The sequence below is a fragment of the Schistocerca piceifrons genome, chromosome 3 (assembly GCF_021461385.2).
Source record: "Schistocerca piceifrons isolate TAMUIC-IGC-003096 chromosome 3, iqSchPice1.1, whole genome shotgun sequence".
Lineage (NCBI taxonomy): Eukaryota > Metazoa > Arthropoda > Insecta > Orthoptera > Acrididae > Schistocerca > Schistocerca piceifrons.
The window spans coordinates 279,606,035-279,629,519 of NC_060140.1; the positions used below are offsets into that span (position 1 = coordinate 279,606,035).

Genomic DNA, 23,485 nt, shown 5'->3' on the forward strand with positions numbered 1-23,485 from the left:
CCAAATATCAAGTTTGTGTCATTAGCGGTTTGGGCAGGACGATGATGAGTCAGTCTGTGTACGTGGAGACTGAAAGACGCCAAACCTCTGCCCATTCTTCCTCGGTCAGCTACGGCACCCGTAACTTTCGAAAAGTCAATCCCAATTTGCAGCCGGAGCAATTTATGAAGCAGACGCACGAACACGAAGGAAGGACGAGCCTCTGAACCCCGATGCTGCAAAACCTGAGTGATGTGTTGCAGTCTCCGCTTCACTTCAATCTATGGCTTTCTGAAAACAGCGGCATTCCCAATTGCCGCAGCGTCATGACCGCCCCTCTTCCTCGAATCTGTCCTCGCCGGCGTGTACGCTGGCTCAGAGGAACGCGGATTTCCTTTTTCCTCGCGCTCGGATACCTCAATTTCTACGCGATTTATTCCCTATTTTCTGGGACACTCGTCAAAAGCACTAGCCTGTGTAAGGGTACAGAGCAATAAGCCCGTGCTGTACACGCGAAGGCTTTTAGCTCAGGAGGTCGTCGAAGTGTGCGTCCGTGGCCAGCCTCCCCCCTCCCCCCGCCGCCAATAAGAAGCGGCACGACGCGGCGCTGCCGCAGTTGCAGCTGGGTCTACGGCGCCACCAGCCAACGACCGCTCTTCGCCGCTGGGGTACGCTGGCGCCAGGCTCTCTGGACCCCGAGTCCCTCGTTACAGAAGGCGACGCTGCTCCTCGGCTTATGTAACAGATATCAGGGTGAATTCCGGAAGCCACGATCGCAAGGTACTCAGAATGATCTTCACACTTCTGATTAACTAGAAGGCTGTAGACCGTGGTTGTCCAACATTTTAGCCTACCTCGGCCACTTTAGAAGAAGCAGAATGATCTTCACACTTCTGATTAACTAGAAGGCTGTAGACCGGGGTTGTCCAACATTTTAGCCTACCTCGGCCACTTTAGAAGAAACAGAATGATCTTCACACTTCTGATTAACTAGAAGGCTGTAGACCAGGGTTGTCCAACATTTTAGCCTACCTCGACCACTTTTGAAGAAGACGAGCATTTTTGGGCCGCACGTAATATACGAGTACTTAATACTAACGATAAGGGATGGTCGTGGGTGTATAGGAATTGCATGTAAGTAATTTACAGTTTATTAATTTATGATCCTTTATGCTAAAAGAGATGGAATTAATTTGAAGTTTTATATATGACATTCCATTCATAATTTTATACAAAGAATGTGACATTTGAATTTGTGAGATTAATGGATCAGTATCAGATTAGATCGAAGTGGTTGCCCTTCCCAGGGTGTTCTCAAGGTGTTAATCTGAAATTTTGGTTCAACTTTTAGTTCACAAAACGTACGTACTTCCAAGAAAGAAAAACTAAAAAACAACTCGAAACAGGCCATGAAGGCACAACGGTACCGACCGGCCACCGTATCATCCTCAGCCCACGGGCGTCACTGTATGCGAAAATGGAGGGGCATGTGGTCAGCACACTGATCTCCCGACTTCCAAAAAAAGATGAGATATATAACGCATGACTTTGCAGCAAGGGATATTTGTCTCTGGGCAGGTATGATTCGTAAAGGTCCAACGAAGATACACGACCAAATTTTCCTTTTACTTGGATGTCACACTTCAACTATGCATTCCATCTATGAATCTCTGGCAAAGTATGTATATTGTCGGTAAAATGTGTCGCATAAATACAAAAATTTTGATTATTTTTTCGGAAACTCTGAATTCGATTTTCAGTTGTTGCATCAAATCGAAAAGTTTAGTTGTTTATTTCATCCCGTCTTTAGGGTTATGTTTGGCCAACGTATTGAAATGAAAAAAATGTTTGCATTTACTTGTGCTTGCCATAATTTCAGTTTCATTTGGAACCTGTTTATTGTTTGAAACGTGTTACTGATAAGCAGCTTTCTATCTTGAAGACGCATATTTAAGTCACCCTAAATGACTAGTCAAATCTATCAATAATGCTAAATCTGCCACCCATCGACATCGTCAAGTTCTGGCAGAGATTTTGCTTCTGATATCATGAACGATTTGATTTCATTAATTATGCTACGAAATATTTTTAACATCTGGCCTCGACTGAGCCACCAAAGTTCTGTAAAATACATGATACCACCATGCTCAGGATCGAAACTTGCAAGGAATTGCTTGGAACTGACGATGATTCAATCCCATAGTAAGCTAGTCCGTGGGCTGTCGATTGAAGAAATTTAATTGAATTAAAGCTCATTTCTTTGTGCTTATCATCCGCTCTATAGAAACAGCACAGAGCTCGTGAAAGCACATCACAAACACGTTCATGTTAAAATGTGATTCTGTTTTGTCGCATTGGATATCATATCAAATTAAAGTTATTACAACAGTATTTAGATACTGTAGCAAACATTGGTACTTTTACCGATTGGTATAGAAAAGAACGACGATGAAAAAGTTTCTTAATCACAACTGAACAGAAATAACGCAGAATTTTCATGTATTTCCATAAATTAATTTCATTATACGTCTCTAAATCTCCAGTTTCGCAGTTGCAACTGAAATAGCCGTAAGATAACAGACGAGTGAGCAGCTGATCGGCCGGTTACAAGAATGAGACTCTGGGGGTTGAAATATAGCACGGGCGACAATGTTAAGAACCGGAAGAACCAATGAGGAAACAGCGTTGTGTAGCGGGAGTTTCAAATCGAAAATATACAATTTATTGTAAGTTTACGTAAACGGAATTTTATGGAATTTTTTTACCGATCTTGTGATCTTGGGCACTATTGATACTTGCCTTAGGGCCCATGCGGCCCTTGCTGTAGATGATGGCGCTGCCGAAGTCTTCGAAGCTGTTCGACATTTGTGTACGTAAACAAACCGCGTACTTCCGACACTTCTTGCCAGATAGGTGACTGAATTGGAGATTCGTGCTAACAGGACACGGTATGACACCCTTGGTGGACAGACCTCGCCAGACACTTGTACAAGGTGAAAGGCCACATAGATAAACGTGATCAAACCATTAATACTTACAGAGTACGGAATTGTCGTCGACAAGTCTATAACACTGCTAAAGATGAAGTTGTTCTAAAAATAAAAAGATGGTATCACCAGAAGTTTAAATATCCTGAAACGCTTTCAACAAGTAACAATTTGTGCACTCGGGCAACTCACTTCTATTGTAGCCGGATGTGGTCTAGAAAGTGAAAACTGCTGATAACATCTTCCTTTGGATGCCAGTGTACCATCGTTTTTCGGCCTTTTGACTATTTTTGATAACCGTAGCGGTAACGGAAAGTAACTGGCGATTGGTCGTTGTTTGTTTCTATTTACTCCTGTCGTATTTTGCTTCATTTAGGCAAAGCAGTGCTTTGGATTTATTGGCGATGTATGTGCAAGTGCATCTCGAATACAAAAACAGAAAAATGTCATTTAGAATTAAAATGTATACAAGGAAAATAATCACATACAACGAATCGAAAACTGCCCTTTTGGAAACACGGACTGCTATGTGAAGGGGAAACACTAAGAGGACTGAAGTGTCCCCGTGTTTTGTGGACATGAAGCGAAATACGGCTGGTATCAATGGACAACAAGAAAACGTAATGATCAGGTAATTTCCGCTATCATTTTGATAATGGTAATTACACTGCAGGAAAAATTGCAAATAATGCAAATTATCACGAGCACTTTTAATGAGTAATTAACTGACGCTGTTCTCAAACAGATGGTCTGTTTGAACACAACAGCTTGTTTCACATGCTAAAGTATAGTCGCAGATTAAAACAGAGATCGAGGAAGTGTAGAATAAATTTCTTTTGTTTCTGTCAGTGATCACAAAACGTTTTGTTTCTTAGGCTACCGGTTTCAGTCAGCGGTGACCATCTTCAGATCTGCAGCAAAACATGTGAAAATCGAATAAAATTAGTGGACAGTTTACATTTCAGAACAATAAAATATGCCATAATGAAAAGTATTGTTTCCATAGATGTGGAAACATGCGCTTAAAATATGATGAGAAATACCTGTTTCACAAAGTGTCCTAATACATATAATGATCACAGAGGCGTCGTTGAGAATTACACATAAAATCAGCTTAGCTTCGTAACACATATTTAAAATATGGTGTAAAATAGGCCACAGGACCGGCAGAGTCATCCTGTTAAAGGAGCTAGTGTTCAAGTCAAACTGAGGTACACACATATATGTTCGTGTCTTTAATTTTATAATTGTACAAAATGCAGTAAAATGAAGAATACAATAGGTGAAATCTGTAGTGAGTTCCTAAGGTGTATAAGTTGCTACAGTGATAAAATGTAACAAATTAGAAAACGAATAAAGTTAAATTAAAAAGGAAAAAGGCAATGTGTGATTATGACACTTTGGTTTGAACTGTAGCGCTGTTAACAGGGTGGCTCTGTTGCCAATGTTGCCTAGTTTACACCATATTTTAAATAAGTGATAGGAAGTCACGCTGATTTTGTTTGTGTTTCTTGACGATGCCACTATGCCTTCATTATATTAAGACATGTTGAAAAACAGGTATTGCTCGTCATATTTTAAGCACATGTTTCCAAATCTATGAAAGTAATACTTTTCACTATGGCATATTTGATTGACATGTAGACTGTCCACTGGCTGTATTTGATTGTGCCGTGTTTTGATGCAGATCTGAAGATATTCATCGCTGACCAAAACCCGTAGTCTAAAGACAAAAAAGCTATGTGATCACTAACGGAAATAAAAGAAATGTATTCTATAACAGTATAGTACTAGGCATGGCCGTTCCGGTTGTGGTATGCCCTTTCCTTTCTTCTGCTATTCAACTGACTTGTCCGTTCAGCTATAATGGGACGTATAGTTTAAACTAGATTTCAAAATCATGGTCCAGTTTGGTATTTTTAGCTCACACAAATCATTCGAAAGATGAAACCAGCGACTGGCGAAACAAATCTCGTGATCGACATTTTGATTTGTGAACTTGGAGTTACCTATTTAGCCACCGAGCCAAAGTGAAAATATTCCAGCTTTTAATCTTCGGTGTCGGATAATAATCGAAATAACTACAGATTATCATGAATAAATGGCTTATTGCGTGAACAATCAATGATTTCTCGAGTCTTACACGCAACGCACGTAAAATGCTAAACAGCATAGGAAGATCTCCTACAGAATATGACTTTTTGCCAGAGGAAAACAGTGTGTTGCTTTTCACTTGTCGTAATCATTCAACGGTGTGTGCTATTTGCCAGAAAGTTCGAAACGCATCACCTGCAGAAAAAAACAAGACGTTGCTAACACACTAACGTCAGGAAAGATTTGTATCCGCGAGCCCTTTTCAGGTTACTTGGTCACTTCCGCACGTAAGATACTAAAGAAAGAGGCTTCATTCCTTGAACTGCCGATGTCCGATTTGTCGCGCCGTCGAAGCGAAACGATCGTTCTCCCGCTGCGTCCTTCAGCAGAGGTTGTGTTCAGCGCTTCTACCCAAGGGGCGGGGGTTAGCATTGGTGATCGAAATGGAAAATGAGACAAATTTGAAGTTTAGAATGTTTGCCTTAAATACATGCATTATTACATTCAACATTTTTAGTTTACATTCCGATAAACATCAGATATATAACTAAATTTTATTCTTTATGTTTTACGTTTAACTGCTAAGTTTGAGGTCGTTTAATAGCATACAATATTATAAACCACTCATCTAATCACTACATAAATCATTCGGTTGTTTTTCGTAACTGGACGGGCAGCAGGCAGAATTGTTCCGAATAAAAGTCACTAATAATTTCGAAGTTTTCCGCTGCGTTCGAACACTTTTTGCTGAAAAAAACGGAAAATTTGTATTGATTATTCTTTAATTTGGCGTTTAGCGCTGATCAGATAAGACTTCAACTAAATTTTCTTTACATATCTCAGTAGTTCTTAGATGATGTCTTCCATTGAAGGCATCAGCTGCCGATGTACGGTTTTGCTGCTGCAGGACTTGAAGTAGTCAACGTATTGGAAAATCAGGTACCGTTGGAGCAGGAGGAAGATTTTCGACCTGCTGCTCGGTTTCTGTCGTAATGGATCTTCTGTGTTTTACTGAAGACGCTTGTTACTGTGCTCTGTGGAAACATGTTAAACTTATAATAACGAGGAAATTTATCAACTAAGCACTTCAACTGAACCGCCGTTCTTCTTATAGGAATAGCTCCCTCATCTCCGACTTTTCATAATGAAGAGATAACAGATTCTCGAATCGTAGTTTGAGGGCAACCTGTATAAATACAAAGAGACTCGAGAAGCTGGAACTTAAGAGTGTGAGTACAGATTTCCTCGCTGCACTGTTGATTTCAATAATGAACTTTTGCTTTTTTAATGTTGGAATGTTAAATGAATGTTTTAGAAAAATGCAGATTCTGATATATATTTTACTCGACACTCAAAGGCAGACTGAAACGTTGAGCTTAACGTTTTGACGAAGTCTATGTCGATATCGACAGTAGCGTAACACTTGTCCAGCTGGACAAGGATACTGGGAGGAAGTGCCGCGATCTTCTTAATGATCCGTACTCGCTACGGTCGCAGGTTCGAATCCTGCCTCGGGCATGGATGTGTGTGATGTCCTTAGGTTAGTTAGGTTTAAGTAGATCTAAGTTCTAGGGGACTTATGACCACAGCAGTTGAGTCCCATAGTGCTCAGAGCCATTTGAACCATTTTTTTGATCCGTACTGATGTTCTGCTGATGTAGTTTGTTGATTGATTGCTGCATTTCTAATGGAGCTTCAAAACAGCGGCTCCGCTATACAGTGAAAGGCTGTTCTGGAAACAATCCTCTAGGTTGTGTCTAAGCCATTTTTGGGGAACAGGCAGTATAGACTCCGCAACTGTGGAAATCAGAAAAGGTACTGGCAAAAATTAAGATGTATGGTGGTTTGCTGATAGCTCAGATCCACTGAACCCATTAGTTCAAAAAATGTTCAAATGTGTGTGAAATCTTATGGGACTTAACTGCTAAGGTCATCAGTCCCTAAGCTTACACACCGCTTAACCTAAATTATCCTAAGGACAAACACACAACCCATGCCCGAGGGAGTACTCGAACCTCCGCCGGGACTAGCCGCACAGTCCGTGACTGCAGCGCTTTAGACCGCTCGGCTAATCCCGTGCGGCCCCATTAGTTCAATGAAAAATAAGCTTCTGGGAGAGTGCAGGTAGGGCGCACAGTTTCAGTGTGTCCTGAAGTTTAAGAATAGCGTACACTCCGCCACTAACTGAAAAACTCATTTTGGAAAAGTATATAATTTGAATTCGTATTTATTTTTGTTTTATTTCCCTATCTGTGTTACGTGTTTTACTTGGCATACTGATACGGAGGCACAACTTTGAATAGACTGCACACTTGTTCTGTATTGCCTGCTTCAATGTCTGTAACTATCCATAACATTTTCCGTTCGGTTAACGCCGATTGTGGATGATGCTGGAGCTCTCCTCCGATGATGATCCAGATGTTCTAGACTGGAGAAAGGTCTGGTGAATGAGTACGCCAAGGCCGCATGTCGTCACCCTGAAGAGCGTATTGGCTTACAAAAGCGGTATTTTGGCGAGCGTTATCCTGTTGGAAAATACCACTGGTATGCTGTTCATAAATGGCAGCACAATAGGTCGAATCACCAAATTGACTTAAAAATTTGCAGTCAGGGTGCTTGGGATAGCCACGAGAGTCCTCCTGCAGTCATACAAAATCGCGCACCAGACCATAACTCCAAGCATAGGTCCAGTGTGTAGCCAACATTCCATTAGAACTACTGACAGCCTTGGGAGAGCCAGGCCTAACAAAACTCTACCATCTGGTGAGCAAGATGTATGAGACAGGCGAAATTCCCTCCGACTTCAAGAAGAATATCGTAATTCCAACCCCAAAGAAAGCAGGGGTTGACAGATGTGAAAATTACCGAACCATCAGTTTAATAAGTCACAGCTGCAAAATACTAACGCGAATTCTTTACATACGAATGGAAAACCTAGTAGAAGCCGACCTCGGGGAAGTTCAGTTTGGATTCCGTAGAAATGTTGGAACACGTGAGGCAATACTGACCCTACGACTTATCTTAGAAGAAAGATTAAGGAAAGGCAAACCTACGTTTCTAGCATTTGTAGACTTAGAGAAAGCTTTTGACAATGTTGACTGGAATACTCTCTTTCAAATTCTGAAGGTGGCAGGGGTAAAATACAGGGAGCGAAAGGCTATTTACAATTTGTACAGAAACCAGATGGCAGCTATAAGAGTGGAGGGGCATGAAAGGGCAGCAGTGGTTGGAAAGGGAGTGAGACAGGGCTGTAGCCTCTCCCCGATGCTATTCAATCTGTATATTGAGCAAGCAGTAAAGGAAACAAAAGAAAAGTTCGGAGTAGGTATTAAAATCTATGGAGAAGAAATAAAGACTTTGAGGTTCGCAGATGACATTGTAATTCTGTCACAGACAGCAAAGGACTTCGAAGAGCAGTTGAACGGAATGGACATTGTCTTGAAAGGAGGGTATAAGATGAACATCAACAAAAGCAAAACGAGGATAATGGAATGTAGTCGAATTAAATCGGGTGATGCTGAGGGAATTAGATTAGGAATTGAGACACTTAAAGCAGTAAAGGAGTTTTGCTATTGGGGGAGCAAAATAACTGATGATGGTCGAAGTAGAGAGGATATAAAATGTAGACTGGCAATGGCAAAGAAAGCGTGTCTGAAGAAGAGAAATTTGTTAACATCGTGTATTGATGTAAGTGTCAGGAAGTCGTTTCTGAAAGTATTTGTATGGAGTGTAGCCATGTATGGAAGTGAAACGTGGACGATAAATAGTTTAGACAAGAAGAGAATAGAAGCTTTCGAAATGTGGTGCTACAGAAGAATGCTGAAGATGAGATGGGTAGATGACATAATAAATGAAGAGATATTGGATAGAATGGGGGAGAAGAGTAGTTTGTAGCACAACTTGACTAGAAGAAGGAATCGGTTGGTAGGACATGTTCTGAGGCATCATGTGATCACCAATGTGGTACTGGAGGGCAGCGTGGAGGGTAAAAATCGTAGAGGGAGATCAAGATATGAGTACGCTAAGCAGATTCAGAAGGATGTAGGATGCAGCAGGTACTGGGAGATGAAGAAGCTTGCACAGGGTAGAGTAGCATGGAGAGCTGCATCAAACGAGTCTCAGGACTGAAGACCACAACAACAACAACAGGTCCAGTGTGTCCAGCACGCAGACAGGTTGGTTGTAGGCCCTCGACTGCCCCCCTCCTAAACATAACACGGTCGTTACTGGCACCAAGGCAGAACAAGATTTCATCATAAGACACCACATATCTCCACCTTGGCCTCCAATTGAGATCTCGCTTGACCCCACCGAAGTCGCAAATGGCGGCGGTATGTGGACAGTGGGATGCCGTCTGGCTCGGAGCTGTACTTGAAGTAAACGATTTGCAACGGTTCGTTCAGTTATTGTGGTTCCAAGCGTTGCTCATATTGCTGCAGATGCGGTATGATGCGCCAGACCACACGCCGAACTCGATGTTCTTCTCTCTCGTTAGTGCCACGTGGCCGTCCGGATCCCGGTCTTCTTGCGACCATACGTTATCGCGACCACCGTTGCCAGCAATCACGTACAATGGCTGCACTTCTGCCAAGTTTTTCTGCAATATCGCAGATGAAACATCGACGATCTCGTAACTCTATGACGCGCCCTCGTTCAAACGCGGTGAGATAATGGCGTCTTGCCGCCTAACAGGGATTCTTGACTGCATCAACTCACAACGACCATTCTCAAAGGTAACTAACGCTCACGACCGCTGCAGCGTGTATTTTTATTCTCAGGGCGCAGTGGAAGGAGTTCCATTCTGGCTTAAATTCAACGTTTATTTCTGATACTCGATACGCAGTCGGCACCAAATTCGTGTACGTCTTTCAGTGGCGAGGTCCGTCGATACTTCGGTCAGCGAAGGATCCAGAGGAACGCCCCCACCGGTAGAGAGCCTGTATAGGGAGAGGGTGGCCAACCGGACGATACGGCGGCCATTTTTCTGCCAAACTGCGGGCGGGACTTTTGAATGGCCAGTAGTGGAGTAGTGGAGTACACACTCACCGAATCAAAAGCACTAGACAATATGGCGTAATCATTCGTTAAATGCCTTTCTTTACAGCTATAATATACCCATAGTAGGCTACTACGTACAGCACAGGAAAATTTGATACAGTGGCTGTAAAAATTATTCATTACTTGCATTTATCTCCTTTAAAGTTTGTTTACTAGACATATTGCAATGAAAGGAACGTAAATAAAAAAGGTAGTGTATAGCATTTGTTTTGTATCGGAAGTGCATAACGCTTAAGATTTACCGTACCTGTATTACGTCAGATGAATGAAAGTCGTAAGCAGTTGTTTACTTGTGACATGCAAAAAGCCGGCCGTTGTGGCCGTGCGGTTCTAGGCGCTTCAGTCTGGAACCGTGCAACCGCTACGGTCGCAGGTTCGAATCCTGCCTCGGGCATGAATGTGAGTGATGTCCTTAGGTTAGTTAGGTTTAATTAGTTCTAAGTTCTAGGGGACTGATGACCTCAGATGTTAAGTCCCATAGTGCTCAGAGCCATTTGAACGATTTTTGAACATGCAAAAAGTGTGAGACGTATTAGTACGTCAAAGTAAACAACTGCTTACGACTTTCTTTCACACACACACACACACACACACACACATATATATATATATATATATATATATATATATATATATATATATATATATATATATATATATATACCTCTCGTAGATAACAAACGAAAAAGATTGCAAAAATCAGGTAATGTTAAATGTAGGCTACTGTAATAACGACCAAATATAACAAGAAAACTACCGTATCCCTTCTACCCCACAGTAAGTAGGCCTATTAAAAACTGTCTTGAAGAGTACCTACAATTATTTACTACGAATAATGTTTCAGCAACCAACACAACTGCGGAAAACGTGCTTACAACTTGCCTGCGTCAACGGTCAGGCAATAATACTGAAACCAAAATAATGCCTAGTGTTCTGAGTTGGGTTGGGTTGTTTGGGGGAAGAGACCAAACAGCGAGGTCATCGGTCTCATCGGATTAGGGAAGGACGGGGAAGGAAGTCGGCCGTGCCGTTTGAAAGGAACCATCCCGGCATTTGCCTGGAGCGATTTAGGGAAATCACGGAAAACCTAAATCAGGATGGCCGGACGCGGGATTGAACCGTCGTCCTCCCGAATTAGTGTTCTGATTCGGAACGAAATAAAAGTTTGACGCTATAAAGTCGAATGAGCATGGCACAACAATTACAGGAACTTTCCGTTTCCAGCAAGGACTGTCAGATATCGGCTTCAGAAAAGCTTGTGACGCTACCAGTATGCACGAACTGTTAAAGAAATAAGAGCTTAAAAAACGATATACAACTAAATCGAACGTGCATGCACAACGTATAACAAGTCTCTCAATAATTCAAATACCTTTTAATCGTTTCCAAAAGTCCTCTGAACTTCAATTCAACTCAAAAGTAGGGCGAACATGGGAAGCGCGAGAGACGTTTGGCAGAAAAATGGCGCCAAAGCTAATCAACCAATCAGGGGCAACTTCACCTATGGCCACTCTCTCTGTATACAGGCTCTCTACCCACCGGTGCCTGCCCACGACACCATGCGGCTGTTTCTGGTGTTGGTTCTGCTGGCGGCGCCCGCCTTTGCACGCTACGACGGTCACCGCGCCGGCTACACTTACGACGACGCGTATCCTTACGACGACGCCGGTGGCCGCTACGACCGTTGCCGCGACGCTGCGTGGTCCCGGCGCGACTGCTTGCCGACGAGCCACAACAGAATCGTCACCAGTCGTCCTGACAGGTCAGTCACCCAAAGTCTTCAGTCAAGTCAGAAGCAGCTCGTTACACCAGTACCGGTTCAGGGTTATATCCAGTCTCATTTTAGCAGCTGACGCTTCGTAAGCACTCTAGTGAAATAACGTAGGCTCAACAAAAATATTTTGTTACTCTTCGTTAGATAATTTCTTAATGTACACCCATCAGTCTTTGGCTGTTGTTTCTCTGCGTCGAACAGTCTTCCCACAAACACGTCACATTTGCCACATGTGATTGGAGATACTACCCAACCTAAAAACATTCGAATAGTTACAGTTATTACTCTGCAAATGACGTAAATAGTGATGCAATTTTGTTCAGTACACTGTTCTCAGTTACCATTAGAAACATCGGCACTTATATACGCGTTACATCATACAAAATGTTACATCAATATATCATGTAACGGGGGTATACAGGGTGGTCCACTGATCGTGACCGAACCAAATATCTCACGACATAAGAGTCAAACGAAAAAACTACAAAGAACGAAACTTCTCTAGCTTGATGGGGGAAGCCAGATGGCGCTATGGTTAGCACGCTACATGGTGCTGCCGTAGGTCAAACGGATATCAACTGCGTTTTTTAAAAATAGGAACTCCCATTTTTTTTACATATTCGTGTAGTAAGTAAAGAAACATGAATGTTTTAGTTGGACCACTTTTTTCGCTTTGTGATAGATGGCGCTGTAATAGTCAAAAACATATGGCTCACAATTTTAGACGAACAGTTGGTAACAGGTAGGTTTCTTTAAATTAAAATACAGAACGTAGGTACGTATCAACATTTTATTTCGCTTGTTCCAATGTGATACATGTACCTTTGTGAACTTATCATTTCTGAGAACGCATACAGTTACAGCGTGATGACCTGTAAATACCATATTAATGCAATGAATGCTCAAAATGATGTCCGTCAACCTCAATGCATTTGGCAATACGTGTAACGACATTCCTCTCAACAGCGAGTAGTTCACCTTCCGTAATGTTCGCACATCCATTGACAATGTGTTCACGCATGTTGAAAGGCGTTATCGGTGCATCACGATAGCAAAATCCTTCAACTTTCCCCCACAGAAAGAAATCCGGGGACGTCGAATCCGGTGAACGTGCGGGCCATGGTATGGTGCTTCGACGACCAATTCACCTGTCATAAAATATGCTATTCAATACCGCTTCAACCGCACGCGAGCTATGTGCCGGACATCCATCATGTTGGAAGTACATCGCAATTCTGTCATGCAGTGAAACATCTTGTAGTAACATCGGTAGAACATTACGTAGGAAATCAGCATACATAGCACCATTTCGGTTGCCATCGATAAAATGGGGGCCAATTATCCTTCCTCCCATAATGCCGCACCAAATATTAACCCGCCAAGGTCGCTGATGTTCCACTTGTCGTAGCCATCGTGGATTTTCCGTTGCCCAATAGTGCATATTATGCCGGTTTACGTCACTGCTGTTGGTGAATGACGCTTCGTCGCTAAATAGAACGAGTGCAAAAAATCTGTCATCGTCCCGTAATTTCTCTTGTGCCCAGTGGCAGAACTGTACACGACGTTCAAAGTCGTCGCCATGCAATTCCTGGTGCATAGAAATATGGTACGGGTGCAACGATGTTGATGTAGCATTCTCAACACCGACATTTTTGAGATTCCCGATTCTCGCGCAATTTGTCTTCTACTGATGCGCGGATTGGCCGCGACAGCAGCTAAAACACCTAGTTGAGCATCATCATTTGTTGCAGGTCGTGGTTGACGTTTCAGAAGTGGCTGAACACTTCCTGTTTCCTTAAATATCGTAACTATCCGGCGAACGGTCCGGACACTTGGATGGTGTCGTCCAGGATACCGAGCAGCATACATAGCACACGCCCGTTGGGCATTTTGATCACAACAGCCATACATCACCACGATATCGACCTTTTACGTAATTGGTAAACGTTCCATTTCAATACGGGTAATGTATCACGAAACAAATACCGTCAGCACTGGCGGAATGTTACGTGATACCACGTACTTATACGTTTGTGACTATTACAGCGCCATCTATCACAAAGCGAAAAAAGTGACCCAACTAAAACATTCATATTTCTTTAGGTACTACACGAATATGCAATAAAACATTGGGGTTCCTATTTAAAAAAAACGCACTAGATATTCGTTTGACCCATGGCAACAGCATGTAGTGGGCCAACCATAGCGCCATCTGGTTTCCCCTTCAAGCTAGACAAGTTTCGTTCTTTGTAGTTTTTTCGTTTGATGCTTATTTCGTGAGATATTTGGCCCGGTCACTATCAATGATCAAAAGTATCCGGACACCCACAAAAAATACGTTTCTCATATTCAGTGCATCGGGCTGCCACGTAGTGCTAGGTACTCCATGTCAACGACCTCAGTAGTCATTAGACATCGTGAGAGAGCGGAATGGGCGCTCCGCGGAGCTCAAGGACTTCGAACATGGTCAGGTGATTGGATGTCACTTGTGCCATACGTCTGTACGCGAAATTTCAACACTCCTAAACATTCCTAGGTCCACTGTTTCCGACTTGGTAGTGAAGTGGAAACTTGGAGGGACACGTACAGCACAAAAGCGTACAGGGCGACCTCATCTGTTGACTGACAAGACCACCAACAGTTGAAGATGGTCGTCATGTGTAACAGGCAGGCATCTATCCAAATCATCACACAGGAATTGCAAACTGCATTAGGATAAACTGCAAGTACTATGACACTTAGGCGGGAGGTGAGAAAACTTGATTTTCATGGTCGAGCGTCTGATCATAAGCCACACACCACGCTGGTATATGCCAAACGACGCCTCGCTTGGTGTAAGGAGCGTAAACATTGGACGATTGAACATTGGAAAAACGTTGTGTGGAATGACGAACCACGGTAGACAGTGTGGCGGTCCGATGGCGGGGTGTGGGTGTGTCGAATGCCCGGTGAACGTCATCTGCCAGCGTGTGTAGTGCCAATACAAACATTAGGAGGCTGTGGTGTTACGAGGTCTTCGTGTTTTTCATGGCTTGCACTCCTTGTTATTTTGCGTGTATTAAGCACCTTCTTCCTTCCCACTGTTGAAGAACTAGCCGGGGATGGCGATTGCACCTTTCAAAACGATCGAGCACCTGTTCATAATGCACGGCGTATGGCACAGTGGTTACAAGACAATAACATCCCTGTAATGGACTGGAGTGCACAGAGCTCTGACCTGAATCCTATAGAACACCTTTGGGATGTTGTGGAATGCCGACTTCGTCCCAGGCCTAACCGACCGACATCGATACCTCTCCTCAGCGCAGCACTCCGTGAAGAATGGGCTGCCATTCCCCAACAAACCTTCCAACTCCTTACTGAACGTATGCCTGCGAGAGTGGAAGCTAAGGCTGGGCCAACACCATACTGAATTCCAGCATTACAGACAGAGGGCGCCACGACCTTGTAAGTCAAACGTAAGTCATTTTAGCCAAATTATTTTTTGCTTCTAGTTTACTAGACTGGTTACTCGTGGCTGTAAAAACAGGCCTACCAATTTTTGTTAAGGCTGTGGTGAATTTTTAATTAACAGCTGTCAGAGGAACATTAAATATTTTGTGAAGAAAGTACATTTCCCATTGCTGAGATCGTTAAAATGCGGGCTAGGCTGGGCTAAGCCATTTAGGTATGTGTGTGAGCTACCTTGTGAACATCAAACGAGCAGCATCAACAACGAGCAATCTAATAACGCTGCTCGCCCTATTTGATAAAAGAATTTGTATCTACACTGATGAGACAAGACGTAATGACCAGTGCCCACCACGACGTTGGTTGCTTGCTAGTTGGATTGTGGGCACGTGACGCGGTAAGGGAAGTATTGTAACCTCCCCACAAAAAAAATTTAAAAGATATTATTTTAAATGCTAATGCACATTGAGCTAAGTGTAAGCTCCCCAGAGAAATTTTGAAACACAATAGTTGAATGTTAACAAGAATACAACCTAACGTAAGCTCCCAGCAAATAAATTTAATGACAATAAAAATGAGAATCGCAATCTGACTCAAGGTGTAAGCTGTCACAAAAATAATGAAAAGCAATTCAATGCTAATGAGACTTCAGTGACAATGTAAACTCAATTAAACCGAAATATCGGTCTTTGGCCCTGTGCAAAAAAATCATAATTAATTTCTTAACTCATTGAAACTGCATGTCAAATTTCTGCTCTTATTGTTGGCCACGGCTTGGAGGAACTGCATCGCAAGTAATTTTTTTTTTTTGAAATTTAACTGAAACTTTTCTTTAAAGGAAATGGAAGGAAATCGTTCGTTCAATTAAATAGCTCTTTTGTTAAAAATATTGCTTTGAAATCAAAATTATTATTGGGGCGATTGTTGCACATATTAGTTACAGTTAATTTACATTATTAGCTGAGCGCATTTAAAAATAATATACCTCATCCTGAATCTTGACCAGAGTGCCATGTCGACGCCCGCCGACTCCTCACACACAACTGCACTAGGCTGCTACTACCGACATACTGCTCTGCCCTACTGCTACTGACAGACTGCTCACTGACTAGTGCTCGCAACTGTACTGCACGACTACTACTGACAGAGTCCCGCTCGCAACACTCGCGCGGTCAAGCGCAGACTAGCCACGATAAATGGCTCTCTGGTCAGAGACTCTGCAATGCCTCGCCATTGTCACCACACAACATACGTGTTTCATAACCCTCCACTGGGGGGGGGGGGGGGGGGGGCAAAAATTTGGCAGCGATGGTGAGTCATTTGGACTTGCCAAGCGCGGCAAAATTTTTTCTTTAATTAATGAACTTTTACAATTTACAGAATATTTAGATGTAGTACATGAATTAAATGTTGTGCACATGCACCGAGTACAAAATATTTCAGACAAAGACAAGATATGAGTACAAAACATATTCGCAGATCAGAAAAATGTATATACAAATTATTTGACAGATAACAAAGTGCACACGCACTGAAAAAAATTCTTTAGCATTTTCAGAACAAATAAACAGAATGGCAAAAAATCATGTTGACAAGTGACATGAGTGCACATGCACTGCAGTTGAGAACATATCAGCAAATGACGAAATGTATATACAATGAGTAACAAATGACATAACTGCATACGCACTGAAGTATTGAACATACAGAATGAGTACAAATCATATTGAAAAATGAGAAAAGTGCACAGGCACTGAAGTTCAGTAGAAAACATATTAACACATAAGTGCACATGCACTGTAGTTCAGAACATATCATCAAAATAAAAATGTATATACAATATAAAAGACAAGAGTGCACATATACTGTACTTCAGAACAAATCGAAAAAATGTCTTTAGCATTTTCACAACAAATAAACATAATGACAAAAAAAAAATCATGTCGACAAGTGACATAAGTGTACTCGCACTGGAGTTCAGCAAATCGAAAAAAGTGTATAGCCCATGAACATAAATGATGTTAGCAAAAAATGATTTTCACTATGTGACAAGAATTAGGATAGGAAAGGGAAGGATTGCATCATGGTTGTAGCACATTAGATTGCACACAGCTGTTCTGAAAGTCCATATCTTTACACAGAAGTACAACACCAAGTGACACAATTTGAAGTTCTTTTCCTATCAGAATTTATCAGCGTAGCCAAGACACTGAACTGTCGTAGTAATATTCCATGTTTTCATTTTGGCAGTACATTAGGTACACCAAACAGTGGGACCATAATAACGTCTTCATCGCTCACGGTGGTGGACAGCATGTCGTGTCAACACCACGCTCTTACAAGGCACACCAACGTAGAATTAGTGCAAAACCAAATATAGTGCTCCATGATCATGAGGATGGACAGGACAAATGGATATTGCAGTAATTCAGGGTAGTTAGCTCAGTAGTAGAAGGACATTAAGTCACATAATAGGCTTCATTGAGAATTACGGTAGTAGTTTGCGGCATTCATAGCCCAGTTATTGAACATTTCTGTACCAAGTATGTAGTATTACAGAATAATGTTCATAAAATAAAATTATTGGCATCATGGGTAATCGTATTACAATAAACAGTGGCAGTCCTTGGCCAGTTACAAAGCATATTTAGTATGACAGAATAATGTTCATCAGAAGTCTTCATTGAAAAAAAAAAAGTCAATTATTGGCCTAGCATTAACATAATACATTGAGTGATACAAATTATTGGCACTCATTGGCCATTTACCAAAACATGAAAAGTCAACATTGAAAACAAGAGATAATTAATGGCATAATTAATAACATAAGTCATTTAGTGACATTAATTATTGGCACTCATTGGCCAGTTATAGAACATGAAAAGTCATAATTGAAAACAGGAGCTAATTAATGGCATAATTATTAACGTAATTCATTTAGTGACATTAATTATTGCCACTCATTGGCCAGTTATAGAACATGAAAAGTCATAATTGAAAACAGGAGCTAATTAATGGCATAATTATTAACGTAATTCATTTAGTGACATTAATTATTGGCACTCATTGGCCAGTTACCAAAACATGAAAGGTCATAATTCATTTAATTAGATTAATTATTGGCACTCAGTGGCCAGTAAGTATTGAATAGTATAAAACATTGTTCATCATTCAGTATTATTCAGAACTTTCTTAAATGAGTAGCATTATTTGAAACTGGTGATACACACCATTAAGAAGTCATGATTAAAAATCAGTTAATTACAGTCATAGCATTAATAATCATGGGCATTGTAAGTAGTCTCATTACAATAAACAGTGGCAGTTATTTGCCCGTTACAAAGCATTATTTTATATATATTTTTTTGTATCATTAAGAAGTCATTACTGAAGTGACATACTATTCAGAGCTGATCAGTATTATTCAGAATTCTCTTAAACTAGTAACATTATTTGGGACTGGTAATACATTTTTTTTTTGTTAGCAATGCATTGCTTAGGGTAATTATAGGGGAAAGCAAGAGAGAAGAATTTGCTTCTGGGTTATTGGTATAAATGAAAAATGTGTAACGTCATTCGTCATAAGTCAGCTGTGGCAAGATTATGAAACAAGTAGAGTATATGTAACCACATTCATAGATTTAATGAACAACTGCTTATAGCACATTAATCTCATAAATAATTTCTCCTGCAAAAAATATATAAAAATGGATTATTAAGCTGAAAAGAGAAATGCATTTTATGCTGAAAAGTAGTGAACTTCGAATTAACAGGTAGTGAAATGTGTATAAAAATGTGTTCCATAGCTGTCCTTTCCAAAACCTTCAGTCATTATACTGTGCAATATAACACTTGCTGTCAAAACGAACTGCAACAAATACTTAAATAACTACATAGCCTAAATATAACTTCAACATTATCCTCATCTGCAAAGAAAACTTCATTATCCATATCACCAAAAACTCCATTATCATCATCACTTGTAAAGAAAAACTTCACTATTCATAGTAGCATATTCTTCATCATTATTCATCAGCATTCATTATCATCTGCAAAAAATCACTTCATTACTCATTACACAACTATTCCTTATCTCTAGCATATTTCATCACTAAAACTAAGATGTGTAGTTCTGTCTGACAGCCTGCATCAATCACCTTGTATTCTGAAAGAAAAAATTACTTAAGACTGCTATTCTACGATGAGTATAGTATATTCTTGTTAATGCTTGTTAATTATGATCCATTTACTCTTCCTCATAACGTTATTGCATCTCCTTTCGTTTATTCCGTAGGTGAAATTCCCATTTCTGTTGAATTTATTTCTTACACGCATCATTTCTTTCTGAAATTGATGAACAGAGATTAATGTCTTACATTTAAATCATATACCCATTAAATAATGACTGGTTAATGGTGACACAATTAACCATACAGCATAACATGACAGAAAACGTAATATGTCAAAAGCATAGACAGTGTTCAAAGGCAAAATGTACAGAGAATATCACAATGCAGCAGCAAAAAATGTAAAACAGTCACGATCTTGAGATGTCATAGGGCAAAAAGAATGTCAAAGTCAACTGGTGTGTGTTATATCTGAACTATTTCACAGTGCATATAAACAAAACATGAAAACAATCGTACATAAAAAGACAAAATGTGACGTTCATTGTGTTCAGCTTGTATGTAGTGTAGTTAATAGTGGCGAGAATTAAAGACTTTAATGGAGAGAGAATTTGATAAAATTAATACGTCATTACATAGAATTGCATAATTATTCATAAAATACGTAAGTTCATCTGGAAAAATATGCACGGTCTGATGTGTAACGACAAGAACAGCGACCTGCTAACCTTACCTTGCCGGGCACTTGCCAAGAAAAATACGACAATCATCAATAATTAGTCATGTGAATATAATTGCATTAGTAAATGGCATCATAGTGTGTTGAATCATACAGTGTCTTCATTCAATAAAGAGTTTAATATTTGACCAATGGTGGTTGCCTTTCGATTTTCTGGTTCTCAATGTTTCGACGTGTACCACATTGGGATGAGGAATGCTGCGAATCCGATATAGTCCTGCGTATAGAAGTTCAAATTTACTGCACTTACCTTTTATTCTGCTGGATAAATAGTGTGTACGTACTAATATTTTCTGTCCAACGTGAAAGTCTCGGCGTCTACAAACCTGTTTTTGCTGTCTTCTCCGGCGCTCTGCGGCACGTTTGATGTTGTTCAGCGCAATGTCAATTATTTCATGGTGTCGTAGGCGACGACATTTAGGGAAGTTACTAATTCTTTAATTTTGTTTGGTGGTTCAACGTTTTTCAGTATAACAGACGGAGATAGCATAGTGGATTCATTTGGAATGGAATTAATTACATCTTGGAATGAGAATATGTGTGTATCCCAATCAATATGTCTTTTGTGGCAGTATATTCGGCACAGCTTACCAATTTCTTTCATTAATCTTTCACAGGGGTTCGAAGAAGCATGGTACTTGGATATATAAATCGGAGAAATGTTTCTAGCTCGTAACATACGTGTCCATGTAGCAGAACGAAATTGTGATCCATTGTCAGAAATTACTTTCATCACATGCCCTACATGAAATAGAAAATGTTTTACAAATGCTTTCGAAACAGTTTTAGCAGTAGCTTTGCGTAACGGAGTGAAGGTAACAAATTTTGAAGTGAGCTCAACAGCGACAAATATGTAGCAAAAACCTCTGTTAGTTCTCGGAATCGGACCAAAAATGTCTACAGCGGCCATGTGTCTTAATTTAACAGGTATAATGGGATATAATGGAGGAATATGTGAAGTGGTGTCTGACTTAGCTTTCTGGCAAATTTTACAAGATGCTAAAACTCGTCGTACACGTTTCTCCATGTTGGTAAAATAACAGTTCTGTCTCAGTATAAGAAAACATTTTCTGGGTCCGTAATGTGCGTAACTTAAATGAGTGTACCAGATTAATTTGTTAACCAGTTCGTCAGGAATGCATAATAACCAGTTGTTGCTGTCAGGATGAGAGCGGCGAAACAGAATGTCATTGCGTACAGTGTAATGGTTTCTAATCGTAACATTATTCCTATCTTGCCAAAGGTGTTTAATTTCTTTCCACACGTTGTCTTTATTTTGTTCTTGTGCTATGTCCTGTAATGACGACGAAATAAAATTTTCAAATGCTACTTGTTGAATGTACATGACACTGAAATTTGCTTTGCAGAAGTTGGTTGCTACGTCTTGCTGATTGTTGCTCAGAGAACGCGATAGTGCGTCTGCTATAACATTTTGCGTGCCGGGAATGTGGACAATCGTAAAATTAAATTCTTGTAAATAAAGTTTCCATCTACTTAATCTATCTTGTGTGAATTTAACCGAAAGTAAAAATTGTATCGCTCTGTGGTCTGTGTAGATGGTGGTATGTCTGCCATAAAGAAAGTGCCTAAATCTCGTGAAAGCCCATACAACACATAATGTTTCCAGTTCTGTAACGGAATAATTTCGTTCAGCAGGTGACAAAATGCGACTTGCAAATGCGATGTTTTTAATTACTATTGAACCATCTTCTTCAATTTCCTGGAAAATATGTACGCCTAAAGCGGTGTTGGAACTGTCAGTGGCAATTGAAAAATTTCTAGTAAGATCTGGGTGCGACAAAAGTGGAGCATTCAACAAAGCACGTTTCAGGTTCACAAATTCAGAATGTGCTTGCTTATCCCAAGACCAAATAGTGTTTTTACCTGTTAATTGGCATAATCTGGGTGTGTCTAAAGCAGAGTGATGAATAAATTTACGAAAAAAGTTAATTAAGCCCAAAAAACTGCGTAATTGCTTCTTCGTTGTAGGAACAGTAATGTCACGAAGAGCTTGAAGTTTTTCCGGATCTGGCGCAATGCCTTCTGCTGAAATTACGTGTCCAAGAAATTTTATAGAAGTTTTGCCAAAGTGCGATTTACTGAGGTTAACTGTGAGTCCTTGTGCACGAAAAGTTTGTAACAGTTGTTCAAGAATCAGATTGTGTTCAGACCAGTTAGTTTTTGCAATGAGAATGTCGTCTACGTACGTCGTGATTCTGTCTTTAATGCAAACGTGTGTCGGATGGCGTCAAAATTAATAACATTTTCGTGAACAAGATTCTGCGTGTCTAAATTATTGCTTACGTTACTGGAAGATGCGACTTGTACAGTATCTAGTCAGATTCTATCTGATGTGTTACTATTTTCAGCTGGATGTTGTGGCATTTCTACTATTTGAACTGTTCCATTACTTCTTCCAGACGTATTACGTTCTGGATGGTACCTACTGCCGGGTTCATTCATGAGAATATGTTCTTGCGCATGATTTTGCTGTTGGTAAGACCGACTGTTATTATGGAGAAGACGGGATGGAGAAGAGAAGGCAGCAGTGCAGAAAACTACAGATGAAACAGCACTACTACAGCTCGGGGCCCTATGCACGCTACGGCACATATTCATTAAAGCGTAATGAATCCCCTGAGGTCTATTACGCGCTGCAAATGCATTTCAGCTTTTGTGCTATACGCAATGGGGGTAAAAATCCAAACACAAATTGCTGCATCCATGCTAATTCCAGTTTCTGCATTATACGCAATGCTGATGAAAATACAATAGCAAATTGTCGCATCAGGTTCAAAGCTAGTTTCTCCATTACAGGTAATAGCGGTGAAAGTACAAAAATAAATTGTCGTATACAGTGCAAATCGTGTATCTGTGTTCTGCCATTATTAAATTCCTTACATTTTCTTACAAATGCAAATTGCTTATAATCAACGTCACTGAATTTGATAACACGTTGAGGTTTGTGTGTGAATCTGTTCGTCTGTGTCATTTCGGATTTCAAGTTGCGTAGCTTTTCAGATTTTAAGTCGCGTGGCTTTTCGGATTTTAAGTCGCGTAGTTGCTGTAAATTGCTCAAATTATACGCACTGCGTAAGTCTGACAAATGTTCGTAAAGTGGCGTCTGCTGTGATGTATTATTAACTGAAATATTTTTCATCTCTGTTACCTCTTGCTGTAAGCTCGATAACTTTCTATGCAACGTGTTATTAGACGAATCGATCTCATTAATTGTCTGCTGTAAATTTTGAAATTCAGGTGTTTGGTTAAATGAAAC

At 40.5% G+C, this 23,485-nt stretch overlaps 1 protein-coding gene across 1 annotated transcript in view; it reads left to right on the forward strand.

Moving 5' to 3' along the window:
- Positions 1–606: 606 nt before the first annotated feature.
- LOC124789922 overlaps positions 607–23,485 on the forward strand; it is a 73,094-nt gene continuing 50,215 nt past the window's right edge. The window contains exons 1-2 of the mRNA XM_047257443.1: positions 607–759; positions 11,645–11,880. Coding sequence (XP_047113399.1) covers positions 11,678–11,880 — 203 coding nt within the window. The 5' untranslated portion in view covers positions 607–759; positions 11,645–11,677. The remainder of the gene's footprint in view (positions 760–11,644; positions 11,881–23,485) is intronic.